At 35.0% G+C, this 19,362-nt stretch overlaps 3 protein-coding genes across 3 annotated transcripts in view; 2 read left to right on the top strand and 1 right to left on the bottom strand.

Moving 5' to 3' along the window:
- Nucleotides 1–4,623: 4,623 nt before the first annotated feature.
- Nucleotides 4,624–7,381, top strand: LOC130733582 (1-aminocyclopropane-1-carboxylate oxidase 2). The gene is made up of 2 exons (XM_057585802.1): nt 4,624–5,504; nt 6,721–7,381. Exons 1-2 carry the CDS (start codon nt 4,704–4,706, stop codon nt 7,048–7,050), a joined length of 1,131 nt encoding a protein of 376 aa, XP_057441785.1. The 5' UTR covers nt 4,624–4,703; the 3' UTR covers nt 7,051–7,381.
- Nucleotides 7,382–11,824: 4,443 nt separating this feature from the next.
- Nucleotides 11,825–16,034, top strand: LOC130733581 (xylan O-acetyltransferase 1-like). Its single transcript, XM_057585801.1, has 5 exons — nt 11,825–12,741; nt 12,977–13,148; nt 13,808–14,016; nt 14,123–14,281; nt 15,380–16,034. Exons 1-5 carry the CDS (start codon nt 12,023–12,025, stop codon nt 15,726–15,728), a joined length of 1,608 nt encoding a protein of 535 aa, XP_057441784.1. The 5' UTR covers nt 11,825–12,022; the 3' UTR covers nt 15,729–16,034.
- A 175-nt stretch (nt 16,035–16,209) lies between these two features.
- Nucleotides 16,210–19,362, bottom strand: part of LOC130733579 (anaphase-promoting complex subunit 1) — a 39,450-nt gene continuing 36,297 nt past the window's right edge. Inside the window, exons 35-37 of the mRNA XM_057585800.1 lie at nt 18,596–18,674; nt 17,427–17,525; nt 16,210–16,725 (exon numbers count right to left, since the gene is read on the bottom strand). Of these exons, the coding sequence (XP_057441783.1) occupies nt 16,348–16,725; nt 17,427–17,525; nt 18,596–18,674 (556 nt within the window). The 3' untranslated portion in view covers nt 16,210–16,347. The remainder of the gene's footprint in view (nt 16,726–17,426; nt 17,526–18,595; nt 18,675–19,362) is intronic.

Below are 19,362 nucleotides of genomic sequence, written 5' to 3'. Positions count from 1 at the left end.
GCCGCGCGAGCCAGTCCGCCGAAGCATTTCCCTCACGATGCACCCACACCAAAGATACTATCCAATCCCGAGCTACGAGCTCTCGAATATCCATCAGAACCCGATATTGACTATGGAAACGAACTCTATCTTCATCCCCAAGCACAGCCACTAGATCAGAGCAATCTGTCTCACAAAGAATGTGTCTGAAACCTCGAGATCAAGCAAGCCACAACCCTTCCTTGAGCGCTTCAGCTTCAGCTCTGAACGCTGATCCTCCCTCACCATACCAGGAAAACCTCACTATCCAATTACCATTGCTGTCACAAAGTAGTGCCCCACCCCCCCCCCCATGCACGCATTCTCTACTCTGAAGCTTCCATCTATGTTAAGTTTTACTGTGTTCTCCGGCGGTGGCTTCCAAGCCCGCGAGAGCATATTACGATTCCCCATGTCACCCGTGCTCTGCCATTGTTGAAAATCATCATGCTCGTGACAGAGCTTACTCCACGCCACTTTCACTGTCCAAGGATGCATGTTTAGAACAACAATGATATATACACACCTCACTTTTTAAACATTTCATTTCCACTTATTTTTGTTTCTATCTCTCTCTTTCTTATTTTTTCTTTTCTTCCTATCTCTTTCCTCATTCTACTTCTTCCACTTCAAAAAGAGGTGTGTAAGTAATATTATTGTGTCTAGAACCTAGAAATTTTTTTTGGTTACAAATTAACCTAGAAAATAATCTAAATTATTAAGATATTCTGAGATATTATAATTTTTTATATTCCAACAAGTACAGCTTTAAATCCTATAAAAACATTTGTTTGGAGTGGCATGTAATTATATCTTGAACATGTGTCGACATTCAAAGGAAAAAAAATCTAAGTAAAGGCCTATTACCCTAAGGATGCATGTGTCTCACTGTCCAACCAAACTTCTAACTTCCAGGTTCCAGCCCCGCATCCCTGCTTGCTGCCACGGTCGCTAGGCACATTTTTATCCTAACAAAGTGGTAGAGGACTACCACTAGCTATAACCTCGTGTCGTGACCCCCCAGAGCTTTATTGTTTGCCATTTTTTAATGCAACCACAGCTTCACACTATATCGATCAACAATGCAAATTCTGTAACATAAATAAAATACTATTGAACATTATGCGTGTTTTAAATCATATTGTTTCAATCAAAATATTCCATTGTGCTTGAATGAAAGCTTGTCTGATCCTCCAGAGTTCCTTGTCTGGTTAGTTAGTTTATGAATCATGAATAATGGCAGACACCATAACATATATGGCCATAGCTACTTTTGTATATAAGATGATAGAATTTTTTCTATTATTTTTCAAGCAAAATGTTACACACACGCTTGTGCGCGCTTGCGCACACACACATAAAGTCATATGACTTTTTTAAAAGGTCCCATGAGTTTTTTTTTAATTAAGAGTTGAGATTCGAACCTCAACCACTTATTTAATAAATAAAATGTGAAACACTGCATTAAATCACTTGACTACTACAGTACTACCTCAACCTTAATTAGGATAATGTACTTTCTCCTTTGGCCTAGAAGTTCATAAAATGATTCTAGAAAAATTTGAATTAAATCACTCTAATCCTAAGTGAACCAAAAATCATATCATATCATATATCCTATACTATATACTATTTTCGAAATCAATAAAAGTGACAATTCCGACAAGTATCATCTCCTCATTCTATGTCTTTCTTCATAAGTTTTCTCTCATACTATAATTAGTAGGTAGATAATGTCATATTCATATTTTTTATTAATTTAACATATTAAATATTTTCATATTTTCGAAAATAATTAATGTATTAATATTGCATTTAATAGTTATTAATGAAATTAGAATAATTAACAAAATCGATCAATTGTGATTTTTTTCGAAAATAACTGTTGTATTAATTTGACATTTAATGATTAATAAAAATCAATTATGACTTTCCTACCATTAAGATGTATGCTGACAAAGTTTTTTTTTTATGATTATGGTTATTTTTATATAATAAAAAAATTGAATATAATATCTTACGTTCAAAATGATATCAAATATGACATAAAAAATTGATATCAAATAGTTTTAAAGGATTGATTTGGAAACTAACTCAAAAATTTTGTATTTTATGTTTTCATATATACATCTGGAAGATTAAAATCTTTTTTGTATATTGATTCAAAGCACAACTAATTAGAAAAAATACGGAAATTAGAGTGTAACTATGATTAGAAAAAAAATTGAATAATGATATCCGTATTTAAAAAATGAAAAATGAGAGCTGATATATGAAAATGATTGATGTATGCAAAAAAAATACTCTTACTACATTCGTGCATAGCGCAGAATCAACACTAATATTTAAGATTAGTGAGTCAATTTTTTTTTTATCTTAACTATTATTAATCCACTCAAAGTTAGAGTAATTTAATCCAAAAATTTCATATGATCATTTAGACAACCTCATATACTGATATATACGTGTACATATGATTTATGATAACCATCCAAATGACATATCAATTGGCAAAGCAACCTTTAGTGCATGTTTGATTTTCAATTAGGAAGTCCGTTTGAAGCATTGAAATTCGAGATCACGATTTTCAATACACATTCAGTCAACGGAATGCACTTATTAGGTTGAGTGAATGTGCTTTCACATTGACATTCACCCAACTGAAAACGAAACAGGAACTAGGATTAGTAGCATCAGTTGGTTGTGGTGGTATGTCTATTGAATATTTGAATGTGAATCGAATTTGTGTGTACACGTAACATTTTGGCTTAATCCTCAAATTAGTCCCTGTCTTTGTCTCGCCGTCTGAACTAGGTCCCTCACCGGAAAAATTTATGGAATACGTCCCTATTTTTGCAAAACGTATGGGGCAAGTCCTCGCCGGAGCCCGGAGCTCCGGCGAGTGATGAAGTGTCACGCTGACTGTGTCATTGGAACCTACGTGGAATTTAAAAAAAATTAAAAAATACACATCAGGAAAATAAATTAATTAAAAATTTCAAAGTTAATTAAAAAAACCCAATTTCCTCATAAATTAATTAAAGTTAAAAAACAAAAAATTATTAAGCAAAAACAACCAAACTTGAACCAGAGAAATAAATCATCTTCCCTCACATTCTTTATGTTCTTCAACAAACAACTAAACCCAGAAACATGAAAATCAAGATCAACCCCTCCCTCCAAACCCAGAAAATTTACCCACAAATTTTTTTATAAACCAATAATATATTAAGGAAGTACCAAAACCAAGAATAAATCTCAGAATTACATAAGCTAGAAACAATATTAAAAAGAAAAAGGAAAAGGGATACAAGAATGGTGCTAAATTACCCATCTCAGGATTACAGAAGTTAGAAACGGAACCAACACTAAATCAACCAAAGCTATACATTGTCCCTGACCCACCATACTATCAATCCTTAGAAGGTAAAAATAGCAACCAAAAAACCAACAAGGGGAAGAGTAATTCCAACATGCTGCCAGACCAGAAACAGGGGAACCACCAGATTGTTAAAATCACGCCTAGTCCATAAACCCCATCCGCTTCATCTCCTCCTCCTTCATCTTCTTCTTCTCCAACCAACCCCCACCTGCAATCAAAACCCAACCCCAACCCCACTCCCACCTGCAATCGAAGGTTCAGAGAGTCCAAAACCCCGACCCACCTGCAACCGAACGTTTAGAGCGTCCAGAACCAGAGTGTGCAATGGTGATGACGGCGGAGTAAGAGCGTGGGCTCGGAGGAGATCCCCAACCCAGATCTCCATCGATCTGCTCTGTCCAAGTTCGAGAGAAGATCTATCGTGCTTTCAGAAGTGGTGGTGGTGGCCAAGCCGTGAGTGGTGGTGGTGGCGGTGGCCATGGAAGAAGAAACCCAGGAGATTGAGACCCAGAAGTGGTGGTGGTGGCCAAGAATCTCGTTCGAGAGCCCTAGATCCACACCCACCACCTTCAGAAACTTCCATTCATCCGAAATGGTGCTTACAGTACTCCTGAATCGTTCTCTTTGTGAAATATGGAAAATATGGGTTTGGGTTTTTTCTTCTTTTGGGATGAAAGGAAATAGAATTAGGGTTCTTTGTGATGGAGATGTTGAAAGGGTTTATGAAAGGAACAAAGGAGCAGCCTCCTCATCGTGAAAATCAAGGTCCTGAGTATGAAGAAGAAGAAGATGAAGGAAGAGGAGATGAAGCAGATGGGGAAATTGAGGAAAAATGATCTGAGTTAATTTTTCTTTTTTGAAATCAGAGTTAAGTTGGCTTAATTATATTTGAGTTAGAATTAGAATCAGGGTTAATTATGTTAATTATATGATGTGTAAACTAATTTTGTTTTATTTTATTTTTTTTAGTGCCATGTCAGATTCATTTACACAGTCACCATGCAATTTCATCACTCGCCGGAGCTCCGAGCTCCGACGAGGACCGGCTCCATACGTTTTGTAAAAATAGGGATGTTTTGCACAAATTTTTCCAGTCAGGGACCTACCTCAGACGACGAGACAAAGACAGGGACTAATATGAGAATTAAGCCTAACATTTTTGTATCCTCTGACAAGCCCAACATTACAATTTACAATACATATATGTACAAACAAACCAAAGGGTCCCAAATATTCAATCAAAGTTTTGGCACCTGCACTGCACGGCTGCACCACCACTTCATCAACCTCACGTCACTCGATCATGGCCTCCTCAGCTCACAAGCAACACCACCTCTTACCAAACCTCTACGGCGGCGCCACTTCAGCTCCGCCGCCAACACCATCAACCACCTCAAACAACCTCCTCTCCACTTTCGACGCCGCAGACACCCTCTCCCGCCTCCTCAACCGCCTCCCACCCAACCTCTCCCTCCCCACCCGCCGCTCCCCCACCCCCACAACCCCCACTTCTCCTCCCTCCATCTCCCTCTCCTCACAAACCCCCAATGACCTCCTCACCTCCATTTCCCAACTCGGTTACGCCCAACTCACTAACAACCCCGTCCCCTCCCAACTCGCTAACTCAGCCGAGTCGGAAGCGCTCTCCCTCTTCAACCTCCCCCACGACCAGAAGGAGTCGTTATTCCCCACCAACTGGCCTCTCGGTTACAACAACGGCAACGACGATGACGACGACGAAAACAAACTCGGTGAGTCGTTCCGGCTTGACTCGTCGTGCTCACCCGAGTTACCACTCGGTTCTCTGCGCGAGTTCACTCGTGAGTTGGAGAAGATGGGGTTGAAGATCATTGACATGTTAACGAATGCTTTGGAGCTTGAGAATCCAGTTGGGGAAGATGACCCGACCCGGTTTCATTCTGTGATGTGGGTTTCTGAATGCTTACCCGGTATTCGACCCGATTCGAGTGGGTTTTACCCGTTTATAGTCGGGTTGCAGTATCAGATTAGGTGTCAGAAGTACTCTTTGCTGTCGGATTCGGGTTGGGTTTCGGTTTTGCCACACGTGGACTCCATCTTGGTTACTGTTGGTGATATTGCTCAGGTTAGATTATTATTTCTTTCTTTTGAGGTTATGTTTTGAATTAATTAATTGTTTTTGGGCTAGTTAGCTTCAAGATTTTGGATATTTGTTGATTTTGTGTTGCAATTTATCTTTTTCTAAAACATATTTACTAACTGAATGGTTAAATTGATCTGAAAGCGTGGTGGTTAGGTGCAAATTTTTTCGGAAATAACAAATTTAGTGTTTAATATTTCAAAATGTCGGTCAAATTAGTCCTAACATCCTAAACATTATAGGGACTACAAATGTTTTATGTGACCATAAATAACTAACTTGATTAACGTTTTATAACAAATGAGGATTATGTTGAGTATTTCTTTGTTTCAAGTAAGGATTTATCGGTTGTCCATACTTTTAGAGACTAATTTAATCATTCGCTCATATTTTATTATTTTTCTTCTTGTTAGTGGCTTGGTTTGGGGAAAAGGTCATGTGTTATTGTCAGTTTAGTACTTTAGTTTGTCACGTAATCATGGTGGCTAAGTTGATATATATTATGTATGGTTGTAAGTACGGTTTTGCCCCTCAAGTGCATGCGCATAAATCTTGAAACTTCTAAACTGTAGTTTGAACAAACCTTCAAAATCTAACACTAATCAAGTTATGTGAAGAAACAAACAAATGTACTTTCAACTTAGGAGGCATTATTAATTATGTCTGAATGAGTCATATTTTAGTTTTTCGGCCACATGATAAACGAAATTAGATGTTATTTTGGCCAGTCTATGATCTTTTATAATTTTAAGAAACTGATAATTAAGTTATAATTAAAATAGTCTTAAAAAATTCAGGTTATTGACCCTCTTGTTCAAATAATTTAAGATTTTTTTATCAGTCAGAATAATCCTAAATTCACTTGTGCAAAATGTGCTATTCATTTTTTTCCTACTTACCAAAAAAAATGTGCTATTCATTTAATCAAAGATTATACAATTTATATGCTACATCAAAGTTGTCTAAAAAATTAAGAAATGCCAACTTGATGAATTGAGTAGGAATAAGGAGAGAAGACACAAGTACAAAAGTGTTTTTGTGTTTTTTAAGAGTTGGTTTCATATTTCTTAAGAGTTGGTTTCATATTTCTTAAGAGTTGGAATCAAAACCTTAGGTTAGATATTTATGCAATTCTTATATTATCTATTACTTTTTTACTTGTGTGCTACTATATATGAATAACTTAATAATCAATGTGTAGGTGTGGAGCAATGGCAAGTTAAAGAAAGTGAGAGGAAGACCAGTGGCCACAGTGGGAGATGAAAATGATTCACGCTGCATAACAATGTCATTGCTCATAACTCTTCCCACAGAGAGCACTGTGGCTCCTCTCCCTCCCAAGGCAATAGCCATTGACAGCAAGGACCAAAAGGATCAAGAAGGTGAAGATAAAGAAATCAATGTGGATGGTGAAGGAGAAAGAGAAGAAGAGAGGGTGTTCAACTCTTTTGACTTTGAGGACTATGCTTGGAGAGTCTACCATGAACGCCTTCTTTTCAAAGATCCTCTCGATAGGTACCGTGTCGCTTAATTAAGAAGTTGAACTTGTCTCTCACCCTATTAGTGCATGTTTGAACATTTTTTTACGGTTGATTCTATGAGTAGCTGCTGGGTTTCCGACTTGATTCTAATAAAAGAAAATCTTTATCCAAACATGTTTATTTTTTCATTTTTCAGTCATTGATGAGTTTGTATTTTATTCATTTGGCATGGTAATGTTACTAGTCCAGTGAAGTTTGAATTTTGGGTGGTGAAATATTTAAAGTAGAAATGAGAGGACCACGGTGATGAATGAGATGTATATGCTTCATTTATTTATTGGATAATTGGATTGATTTTGAAGAGTACTTCAAGTTATAGAACAGTTGTGTCATATGTGACTGATTTTTCATTAACTTTAATCTTGAATCTGAGTTTGCAACAATTACTCATGAGTTCAACTGTGCAAGTTTCAAGTTTCAACAGAACTTATAAAATATCCTAATTGAATATTATTGATTTGTTATGGCATGGGTAAATAATAAATATGCTAAAAAACTAATTCACAATCATCCAAACCTTTTAAAAGATGCATTAATAATTAAAATATACTAAAGTGGAATAAGTATTTATCTCTTAGAAAATGAGAATGTAAATTTTTAAATAAGAGAGAAGAAAATGTAATTAAAGCTTCACTCACATGAGAGTATAAGTTTTGGAAAAATGATCAAATTTACATGTAGTACTTTGGGTATTGTTTGTGGCATTGCCCAATCAAAAGTTCATCTTCCACTAGGGAATTAGGGGCAAGACCCCATTCCCCAGAGGAACTCACCCAGGGACGGTCAAGATCGGGCAAGGTGAAGCCCGTCAGGGGCGAGTGAAAAGACTTAGGGAATTAGGGGGCCTCTAGGTTAACATCGGGGTCGGTTGACATGTATAAGGTGGTTGGGTCGAGAGTATTACAACCTAACTATTATCTTTAGTTGTAGAATTAGGGCTCCGTGAAAACCCCTATAAAAGAGGACTTTATGATCATTATAAAGGATTTTTTTCGCATTTTATCTAAAGGATTAGGTTATTACTAGACTCTTGCTCTGCTAGGGTTTGGGGCATGTACCCTTCTTGAGTGTTCATTTCTAGAACAAACACACATGTCATGTTGTAATTAGATAGCAGGAAAACTATATATAGAAAATTGCGTCTAAGTTTTGTTCTTTGAAATAAAAAATATGATTGTAATTAAAGTTTATGTAAACTAAGTGGAGAGTAGGGTGTACAAGACCCAACCTTGTCCCTTGACTTGTCCTAGTCCAAGTTTTTTCAACCCGCGCCTCATCGAGTATCTTTAGGTCTATGGACAAGTTCGGGCTTTAAAAACTTGATCGAACAATATTTAGGATCGTGAGAAAGACAAACACAACCATCCCACACACACTCATACGAAAATGCATCTCATTATATAGTTAGATTATACCATGCAAAACTTAGTACAAACAATCTAATATATGTCTTCTTGACATTGGGATCTACTTTTAAAAAAATAAGATTGTGAATTGGTGTTTTTACACGATGACAAATATTAATAATTTTTTATGAGATTTGAAATTGTCATTTAACTTGTCCTTTGGATAAGCTCAAACTCGTCTTTTCCAGACTTTCTTAAACACTCACCTCATTGGATTTCTTTAAGTCTAGAAATAGACTCAATTTAAAAATTAGTCCAGTCAATAGTTAATGTCGGGTAAAAGTCAAACATAACTTATCTTAACCCATCGGGCAAATACCTCAGTTAGATTATACCATTATACTATGCAAAACTTAGTACAAATAATCTAATATATGTCTAACTTCTTCACATTGGGACCCACTTTAAAAAAATAGGATTGTGAATTGGTGTTTTTACACGGTGACAAATATTTATAATTTTTTATGGGATTCGAAATTGTCATTTAACTTGTCTTTTGGATAAACTCAAACTGGTCTTTTTGTTGCCCAGACTTTCTTAAACACTCAACTCATCAGATTTCTTCAAGTCTAGAAAAAGACACAATTTTAAAATTAGTCCAGTCAATAATTAGTGTCGGGTAGAAGTCAAACATAACTTATCTCAACACATCCGACAAACACTCCAGTTTGTATTTTATTTTTCATTTATAAATTGAAATTAAAGAATTGAAACTTATTTTTCCATCAAAGAGGCTTTGAATAAAAACCAAGAGTTGAACTAGAAGCATTCATTTTGGGCTAATCTTAAAAGAACACACAATGTTACCATTTATATTCAGATTTATTTCTTTACATGTTTCTTTCTGAAAAAAATAATGAGGAGTTTCGTTCTCTTCTTGCAAGAGAAAAAGAAGATTTCCATCAAAGAAAAAGTTCAAAAATAAGAGAAGAGCTATGATTCATCACACTCTCAATTTATTTTCACTTACATTTATATTTATATTTTTTTTAATCATATCACCTATATTTCTTACTTTTTTTCTTTTTACTTCATATTTCTCCCTTCTTTTCATTCAATTTCCACTTAAATAAGAGTGCGAATGAAACTTCATTGGTTAGATAAATATAAAAAAAAAGTCACCAATTTTTGTTTTATTTCTTTAATTTGTATTTATTCCAACTATCAAAAGTAATAGCTTAAAGATTTACTCATATCAAATAAGAAATGATATACGTAACCTAAAGCAAACTGCAACCAACGAATATGCATTTGAAAACAAATGCTGGTGGACATTTGATGTGGCTCATCCTGTTGTTGTACCTGCTTCATGGCCTTCACCTTTGGGCTTGGACCACATTGAATTTTCTATTGGGGCTCTTTTCCCTTCCCCAATAATATGTTCTCTTTTCTCTATTGGAGTATTTTATTAGTTTTGTCTAAAATAAATTTAAGGTTAACTCATGTTAATTAGTTAAGATTAGGTGATTGTTCTCCATTTATTTATCTAGAGAGTCGTTAGTACCTTTAGGATTGGTGAGTTTGGTTTAACATAGTGATGTTGCCATTTAACTAATATGATGTATATGTCTGAGAGTTAAATATATCATTTGGTTTTTTTTATAGGCAAATGGTAGTTGTTAGTTGTTAGTAAGTTAATTAGAAAATCCTTCAAATTTCTCTTACAGGATTCGAACCCTGGACCTCCCCCTCCCCAACGCTTATGTCTCATAACTCTTACCACTTGAGCTAACCATCGGGGACATGTCACTTGTTGGTTAAGTTGATCTTGATCACTTTTAGTCAATTAATATTAATGATGATTTTTAAAGTGATAGATAAACCAATTTAATCGGCATGTTCACACATTCAGAGACTTTAAAATTATTTTCTTTTTTCATGTACAGATCGGCTCGATTGGGTGGGCTAAATTTGAAGATTCACTATTTCACTCCATATTAAATGAAGAATTGTACGTAGTAGTACACTCATTTTAATATATCCTTAATTATTATTTAAATAAATTTCATAGGAATCATGTATTCATGTTAGAATTCATGCATGTGGTTAAGTTGGACTAATTGGTATGGAAGACTTGTCAATTTTAAATGTTTTGGTCAAGCAATTTTTTTTTCTTAAATATGATTATGAAGGCATCATTTTATTTTCTTAACATCAATTGGGTCACATAAAAAAACTGAGAAGATAGGTAAGTTCACTGCATATATAACTGAATAATCTACAAACATCAGTATGCCATTTTCAATTCCCTGTATATATAAAAGAATAATATACAAACAATATTATTTTGCCATTTTCAATTAGTTGACTCCATGACTTATTGAATCTGGACTCTGAGTTGGCTTCAGAACACACAACACAGTAACTCTACTATAACCATCAAAGAGTTTCCTTGCAACATGGAACTGAAACTGAAAGACAGCAACGTCGTGTCCACCATAAAGACTCTTCAAACCACCACATAACAGCTCCCACCCTTTCATCTGACAAAGACTGGTACCAACTTTGAAGGAAGGCTTTGAGATCACTCCTTTCTCTTCCCTCTCATTCACGTATTGTCTCAATACAAGGTAGATCTTGAAAGTATTAGTGGTTGTCAATGGTTCAAGACTTCAAGGAGAATGAAAAATAGAGCAAAAATAAAAAGTAAAAAACGTAAAATAGTGCAACATTTGTTTAGCTCATATAAAAGGAGTAGCTCAAGTTCTACCATACCACACCAAGCGCATATATTAACTGACACGAGATAGTTCTAGCTTAAGCATATGTCTTGGATTCGAACCCATGTGAACGCAACGTCTTAAATTTACTCAGTTAGTTATTTGAAGCTATACTAAAGATTTGAGATGTTCAATTAATATAGAACAACTAAAATAAACTTGGATTCTTAACCATCTAATTTTAATCAAATGACTCATTTTTAACTACGTGAATTTATGATTTTTGTTATTGCGCAAACAATTTACATCCACCACAACCAAGAGAAATCCATAGTTTACATTTAAAATACAGTAAGTTTGCTAAACATGTATAAGTTCATAGAGGAAATTTATAGGGAAACCTATTTTTTAACAAGAGCATTAGTGATTTATTGTTATTCGTCGTTGACTCATAATCTTTAATTAAAAAAATCATTATATCAAGCGCTGAAAATAGTGAATTACCAATAAATCGCTTAAAAAATGTCCCCCCAATAATCTCCCTAAGTTCATGATCCCAATCACACAACCACAATAGTTAATTTCTTAATAATCTCATATGGTAAGCTTAATTTCATAAATCCATGCAATAGTAGAGAGTACTTGAGAAATGAGAAAGGCCACCCTCCCTCTACCAATAGTATTTTCTGCTCTCTATAGTCTTAGAAAGACAAGTACATTTCACCAAACCCCAATTAAACAAACACAACCTACTAAAACTTGAATTCAACTCCTTTTCTTTCTCCCTAACCAAATGCCTCTCTCTGCTTTCTCTGCTATATTTCTACCTCTCTGTTTTCCTTCTCTGCTCAGTGAATCTTCTTCTGTTACCCAAAACTCTCTCTTCCTCCACCACCATGCACCCTTTTCGCCGCAAGGCCCCTCTCTTCAACTCAGAAGCAGTGGCTATGAAGGGCCGCAAGAACAGCAACCTCTCCATTTTCGTGGTGGTTTTCTCCATTTGTCTCTTTGGGGTGTTCATGTACAACGAGGATGTGAAATCAATAGCAGAGTTTCCATTTTCTTCAAGGCCTAAATCTCAAGAAACAGCACAAGAAGTGGAGTCAAAACATGTTGTTGAGTCTGTTCAAGTGGATCCAAGAAGAGACATGGAATTGGAAGATACTGTTGTTTTTGAAAAGGATGGTGAGAAAGAAGATGAAGATACCACCAAGAAAGGCACTGTGAGGGTCACTGTTTCCAAGAATTCAAGAGCTCAGCTTGAGAAGAAGAGCCAGGATGATGGTGATGAAGATTCTGATGAAACACAACAAGAGCGCGTAGAGTTGAAAACGGTGGTGGCCAAGGCAGAGGAGGAGGAGAAAGAGGAGAAGATTGAATTGCCAGAAGGGGAGGAAGAGAAAGAAGAGGAAGAAGAAGTGGAAGTGGTTGAGTTGCCACCAGAAGATTGTGACTTGTTTACAGGGGAGTGGGTTTTGGATAACATGACACACCCTTTGTACAAAGAAGATGAATGTGAATTCCTCACTTCACAAGTGACATGCATGAAGAATGGAAGAAGAGATTCCATGTACCAGAAATGGAAATGGCAGCCTAGAGATTGCTCTTTGCCTAAGTAAGCAATTTGGTTCTTTCAATTTCCATTTCTATAGCATGTCTAAATGCATCAGGTTCTCTTTTCTCGGAATCAATTCTGAAATCCAGAAGCTACCGACCATAGCCTTCTCCGCGGAATTGATTCTGGTGGTAGAATCAATTGTAGAATTTTTTTCAAACATTTTCCTTTTTTAAATCCTCCCAATGTTTTTAAGAAAATTTGTTATTGATTGGAATTTTATGAAATTGTTAAGGTTCAAACCAAGACTCTTGTTTGAGAAGATCAGAGGGAAGAGGCTTTTGTTTGTTGGAGACTCACTGAATAGGAACCAGTGGGAATCAATGGTTTGTATGGTCCAGTCTGTGGCTCCTCCAGAACAAAAGACCTGGTACAAGAATGGTTCTTTTGCCATCTTCAAAATTGAGGTTTGTCTTCCTCCATTTTTTTTCCTGAATGTTCAAGTTTGATCATCATAATTCATTGTCATTTGCCATAACTATTAATTACATACATAACATCAAGCTAGATTCGTAAAGCACTATTCATATGTACTAATTTGTAATGAGTAATGACCATATCTTAGTTTTATGGGTTAGTCTCTGTGTGAACAGTGAACATGCAATGAGAATCATTTTGCGCACCTATGGTGGACCACAGAATTTGATGACCAAATGGGGTTGTTTAAATATCAAGTTACCTCTTTATTTGGCATTAATCTGCAAGATCTGGCTTTTTAGTTAAGAAAGGACATATGATGTCAGGGAATAAAGTGTACATATGCAATATTGCTTAGGATGCACTCTTGTTGAGTGACTAAGTGCATCTTTCCAAACTTCACTGAAATAGATTCTGAAGACGGAATCAATTTTAGTGAGAAGCTTCGGTGATTAGCTTTTGAGGTTATAGTATTGATTCTAATGAAATAGTAGCTTCTTTGTTTAGCTTTTGTGTTCTGTTAGCCGTGTGCTGAGCTCTTATGAATTATGTTGTTTTTTTTACACTCTTATGAATTATGTTGTTAAATGCTCTTTCTTTATGTACTCGGCTGATATTCAAACACTTGCGAACCGTTATCTATGTGTAGGAGCCGGATCACATTACTACAACGGTGGAATTCTATTGGGCACCATTCCTTGTGGAGTCAAATTCAGATGATCCAGAAATGCACAGCATATTGAACCGTATAATCAATCCTGAATCAATTGAGAAACATGGTGAGAATTGGAAGAATGTGGACTACCTGATCTTCAACACCTACATATGGTGGATGAACACTTTCAATATGAAAGTCTTGTAAGCAAAAGATCACTCTACTCCATTTCTTTTCTCTTTAAATGTTTCTTATCTTTTAAGCAAATTCATGAAACTGACATGGTTTTGTGTGTGATGCAATCAATAGACGAGGGTCGTTTGATGAAGGGTCCACGGAGTACGATGAGATCCCAAGGCCAGTAGCATATGAGATAGTCCTCAGGACATGGTCAAAATGGGTTGATGAGAATATTGACCCAAATCGAACCAAAGTTTTCTTCAGCAGCACGTCCCCTCTTCATATCAAGTAATTATTACCATACCTTTTAGTTTCTGCTTTTTTATTATTGAAAACTAATTTTGTGATCAACAAACAAACATTGATTTCATTATGTTAACGGTGATAGACACAATATGCCATATAGATAAAATTATCAAAAAAAAATGTCATAGATAAGGATATATAAATAAAAGAGTTTAATGGTTGTACCCAATAATTTTACGCAGACGTCTAATAACTGAATACCACATATTCAAAAGCAGTTATGTTCATTTTTATTTTAATTAAATTAAAAACATATTTTCTGATTTGGCAACATATCATTGGATGTATGTGTAAAAAATATTTACACTTTGAAACAAATGTGTTGCGTCATTGTGTTCTAACTTATCGTGCTACCTTCAATTTTATTTATATAATTAGTCAAATTAAAAATAATTACAAATATAATATAAAATTTTATTAGGAATTTCTTCATTTTTTAAAAAACTTTCCAATTTATCTTTTAATCTTTTTTTAGTACATTGGAAAGATAAATTATTCCCTCCAAGGTTTGATCCTTGGACCTCCTCTACCAAACTCATATGCCTCATAACTCATACAACTTGAGTTATCATTCGGTGACTATCTTTAATCTTTAGTCTGGTTGAGAATTATTTATCATACTTCAGAATTAGTATGGATATAGAATTACAAGTAAAAAAACATCATAATTAATATTATTTTAAAAGAGGAACAATTTTTTTTCCTTTATCCGAACTTGATAAGAATGAAGGTTTATGAAGTCGTGTGAAATTGGTATGTAGATAAATATGGAGGATTATTTCGGCAAACAAAATCATTTATCTCACTTGCAATACTCAAAATGATCATGATTTTTAAACACCTGAAGAATAACAACATCTCATATATACTTAATTTTTCTCTTCTATCTTCTCAACCTATCACGTCATAATATATATCATTTTCCTCTCTTCTTTTCCTTTTTCTTTCATCTAAAATGGGTTGAGCCAGAGTGTTACAATTGTGATTTTATTTGAACACTTACCTGTTTGTAATCAGTATGAATACTTTTGCACATTGTCCTCTGAATTCAACATTTACAATTATCCATGTCATTTGTAGGAGTGAGGACTGGAACAACCCAGATGGTATAAAATGTGCAAAGGAAACCACTCCAGTTCTCAACATGTCAACTCCATTGGATGTAGGCACAGATCGTCGCCTTTTTGTCATTGCAAACAATTTAACACATTCAATGAAGGTGCCAGTGTACTTCATCAACATCACTACCTTATCAGAGTTTAGAAAAGATGCGCATACCTCTGTTTACACCATACGTCAAGGCAAAATGTTAACTCCAGAACAACAAGCTGACCCTGCTACTTATGCAGATTGTATACATTGGTGTTTACCAGGATTACCCGACACTTGGAATGAGTTCATTTATACACGTATCATATCTCAATCTTGACCCACAACATATACATATCTTCACACAATACACTTATTTTTGCCCTTTACTTCGTTATTACTTCTCCTTTTACCTTAAGAAGCAAGCCCTGTCTCTTTTTTTTTGTCTCTGTCAGTTTTTTGTAAGTCACTTCTTATTAGGCCTTTTTTAGGACTTGGGCAATTTTTAAACCATTTACTTCATTATGTTTATTTGTTAAGCCAATTTAGGCGAGAATGGAAGGCACAGCAAGAACATTAATTGTACAATGAATACTTGTTTCTTGAATGAAGAGAACAATAAAGCATCAAGGTTTTGTTCAGTTTATTTTCAGTGTTTTATTGCTTCAAGTTTAAAATAATTGCATTATATTACGTCTGGACATGTCACATGTGGAAACTAACAACTTAAATTGAGCAATGTACTTTCTATAGAAAAGGCATTTTAAATAACTGATTTCAGGCTTCTAAAAATATGAGACCAAATCAGAACATTCCCATCATAAAAAATAACATGACTGAATATAAATACAACAGATTTTTACAATAATTTATAAGTACAAACACTTTGCCAGATACAGTGATGTGAAGACTACTGCACATATGTATTTGTAAAATCAACAATTCAAAGCTGAGTACAATCATCTCAAACATCTATCTATCTCGCTAATAACATTGATATGAGTTCTTGGAAAACACAGACGCAACAAGGGAACTGAAGATGATGACATAAGCTTAGGTTTGACTCGATCTATAGCTAGCCTGATTACGGATGAAGCTGGTACGTCAAACCACTGAAGATAGCAAGAAAGAAGAATCGAACGTTTATCTTGGGATTCCCCATCAGGCCATTTTCCCAATTTCAAATATGTATGAAAATCATCCTTCAATTCCTGAGAGCAATTTAGGAGCTCTTCCACTTTCTTCCTAAGAGAACCAATGAACGCTGATTGTACAATACCGCCTTTTGGTGAAGATAATTTTCCGGACATCAATGCCTCGATATAAGTCAGCGAAAGCTGCAGGCAAATACAAATACATAAGTTAAGCAAATGTCAATAAAGGGTCAAATGTATGCACCCTTACCCCCTAGGCAGAATCTATGACTCGGTTTACAAACACTTCAAAATAATAACACTTTTCATGTTGGCAACTTGGCATTCAGAGACACACTGAATAGTTTTAATTCTATTTTACAAACTTTTAGTTCCATTTATTGAACTTCACATCAATATAAGAATACCAAAATAATTATATGAACAAAACAATGTATGGTTACTTTAGAAATATAATAACAACTTAAGCTTGAGATAATTGGTTGTTTGACATGGTATCAGAGCCTCTATGACCAAAAGGTCTAGAGTTTGATCCTTGCACCCCCCCCCCCCCGAATAAAATGTGGAATTTCAGCACATAGTAGGTGGGTATGTGCATTATCCACACTTCAAGCCCAAGTGGGCTCTTGCATGAGGGGGCGTGTTAGAAATATAATATAAAATCATTCATGTGGCTCTTACCCAACAGCTTAACCTTTTCGGATAATTGGTTGTTTGACAGTTACATTACATAAGACTAAAATGGAAAAAGGCCCAGTATGATCAAATCAGAGGAGATTACTAATGGTGAAAAAACAGTTGAATGTGAAAAACAGGTTAGGGACAGATTATAACTCAAAAGGAAAAAGGAAAGTACAATTATAAAGTTTAAGTATGAAGCTCACCTTAAAACCAGATATAGAGAGAGAGTCACCACAAACAATGGCAGCAGTAGCAATTTGATCAACCATTGATTCAACCGTTGTGTATAATGATAAATATACCTGCATAATATAACCGTCAGTAAATGTACTGTCAGTATAACCCAATTTCAAGAAGTGTAAAAACCTCATTATCTAATGGTTACTGTCATGAATAAATTATTTGAAGACATAATGAATGTTTTATATCATATTTTTAAGCCATGTGACCTTAAATGGTAGAAGCTTCACCACTGGATGCATGCTTGACTGTTGCGAGGGCAATGCATAAACTCACTTACCTTGTGGTAAAATGCAACTTTTTTATTAGAATAATGGAGCAACAAGGATTGGACTCTAGATCACTTGGTCATACAAGCTCTAATACCATGTCATAAACCTATTATTCCAAAAGCTTAAGTTGTGGAGTGAAGTCACATGTTTTAAAAATTATATTAGTAACAGGTACAACAAGCACAGACAATCTTTTGCACGTGTACTGTGTGACCCAAAAATAGAAGGGACATCAAGAGAGGAGCAGAATCATGCATCAGTAGTCACCTCTCAGAAAACAACAAATCTCAGAAGTTTACATTATGTAGAATTGTAGACAATGCTCATAAATTTTCATGTCAGTTCAAATTTTATTTATACTGTGTTAGTAATTTAGTACATAGGATTACCATCTAATATGAGGAATCTATAATAGATAAGACCGTTAAGTACTTGAAATTTTATTTATGTATTAGAAATTTAGCTGAACGGTGGTATTGGTGATTTTTTATTATGAGAATATTCATATTCTACAGTTGCAGTGGTAAATATCACATTTTACAAGTCTTACATTTGGGTCAGCAAATCATAAATCATGAGATGCATCCAATTGTATTACAACTTTCCATGTGAATCACACAAATAATTTAAACAACTTAATCCCTGTGCCAACATTTAAAGTTCTTAAGCATGTGTCGTGTTGCAGTCCCGCCCCCCTCCAAAAAAAAGGACGCATGTCAACCTCAATGATGACACTACATGCAAGTTCTCATGTTTACATGTCCTGATGGCAATACAAACACACCATATATTGGACCATCATTATTTTGTTGAACTTAGAGAAAAAAAAAATTGGCCTTTCTAAATTCTAAGTACATTACCTGTAAAAGAGCTGGTCTGTCCTTGCTCACACACTCAAATAATACTTGCAAGCAAAATTCCTTGAAATCAACATCAGATCTGCAAGCATGTTTCATTAGTTTATTTAGAGATTACACCATCTTTACAGAAAAGGAGTGTAATGTAATAGTATATGCAACAAGTGTATGTAAATAGTTAAAGCATCATTGCTTATCATCTTTGATCTTCAATACAAATCTAGGGAATAACAGAATATGATTTATGAACTGATATAAGATAAAGAAAACAAAACCTCGATGAAGAAAAGCCCTCGACAAGGCATGTCTGGTTAATTATGATGCAAAGATAGATGAAACTGAGCGTATCGCTGATAGGAATAGGGGAGTGACAGTTATGGGATGATTTTTAGGTTGTTATTGTCATAATAGCTAACCAGCCTAAAGTATGAATGGTTAGTCCGGAAGTTAGTAGGGCATAAAACAGGACTCATTGTAAGGCATCCATATTGTAAGAATAGGGATTCTAGAGAGAGAAGCTGAGGTTCTCGAACTCTCAGTCCTTTTTATTTGAATCAAATGAATTCATTTTCTTTTATTTTGATGTCAATCCCACAGTAATTTCAACATGCAAATATTATAGTGATAAAAAGTTTAAATAGATAACAAATGAGGCTTTTATATGGCCCATTCAATCGCATCACTAAGTTATTTGATCTGACCAACTAAATTTATGTACTCTAAATGTTGCAGATTTTGTAGATGGTTTCAGATCAAGTTGTTCAAGAACC

This window comes from Lotus japonicus, chromosome 1, assembly GCF_012489685.1.
Source record: "Lotus japonicus ecotype B-129 chromosome 1, LjGifu_v1.2".
Lineage (NCBI taxonomy): Eukaryota > Viridiplantae > Streptophyta > Magnoliopsida > Fabales > Fabaceae > Lotus > Lotus japonicus.
The sequence above is the reverse complement of the archived record's forward strand: the minus strand, read 5'-3'. Positions and strand labels throughout refer to the sequence as shown.

Coding starts and splice junctions, on each gene's coding strand:
- LOC130733582 (XM_057585802.1), top strand. CDS start 4,704: ATGGCCTCCTCAGCTCACAAGCAACACCACCTCTTACCAAACCTCTAC. Junction 5,505..6,720: donor CTGTTGGTGATATTGCTCAG/GTTAGATTATTA, acceptor ATCAATGTGTAG/GTGTGGAGCAATGGCAAGTT.
- LOC130733581 (XM_057585801.1), top strand. CDS start 12,023: ATGCACCCTTTTCGCCGCAAGGCCCCTCTCTTCAACTCAGAAGCAGTG. Junction 12,742..12,976: donor AGAGATTGCTCTTTGCCTAA/GTAAGCAATTTG, acceptor GAAATTGTTAAG/GTTCAAACCAAGACTCTTGT. Junction 13,149..13,807: donor TTGCCATCTTCAAAATTGAG/GTTTGTCTTCCT, acceptor ATCTATGTGTAG/GAGCCGGATCACATTACTAC.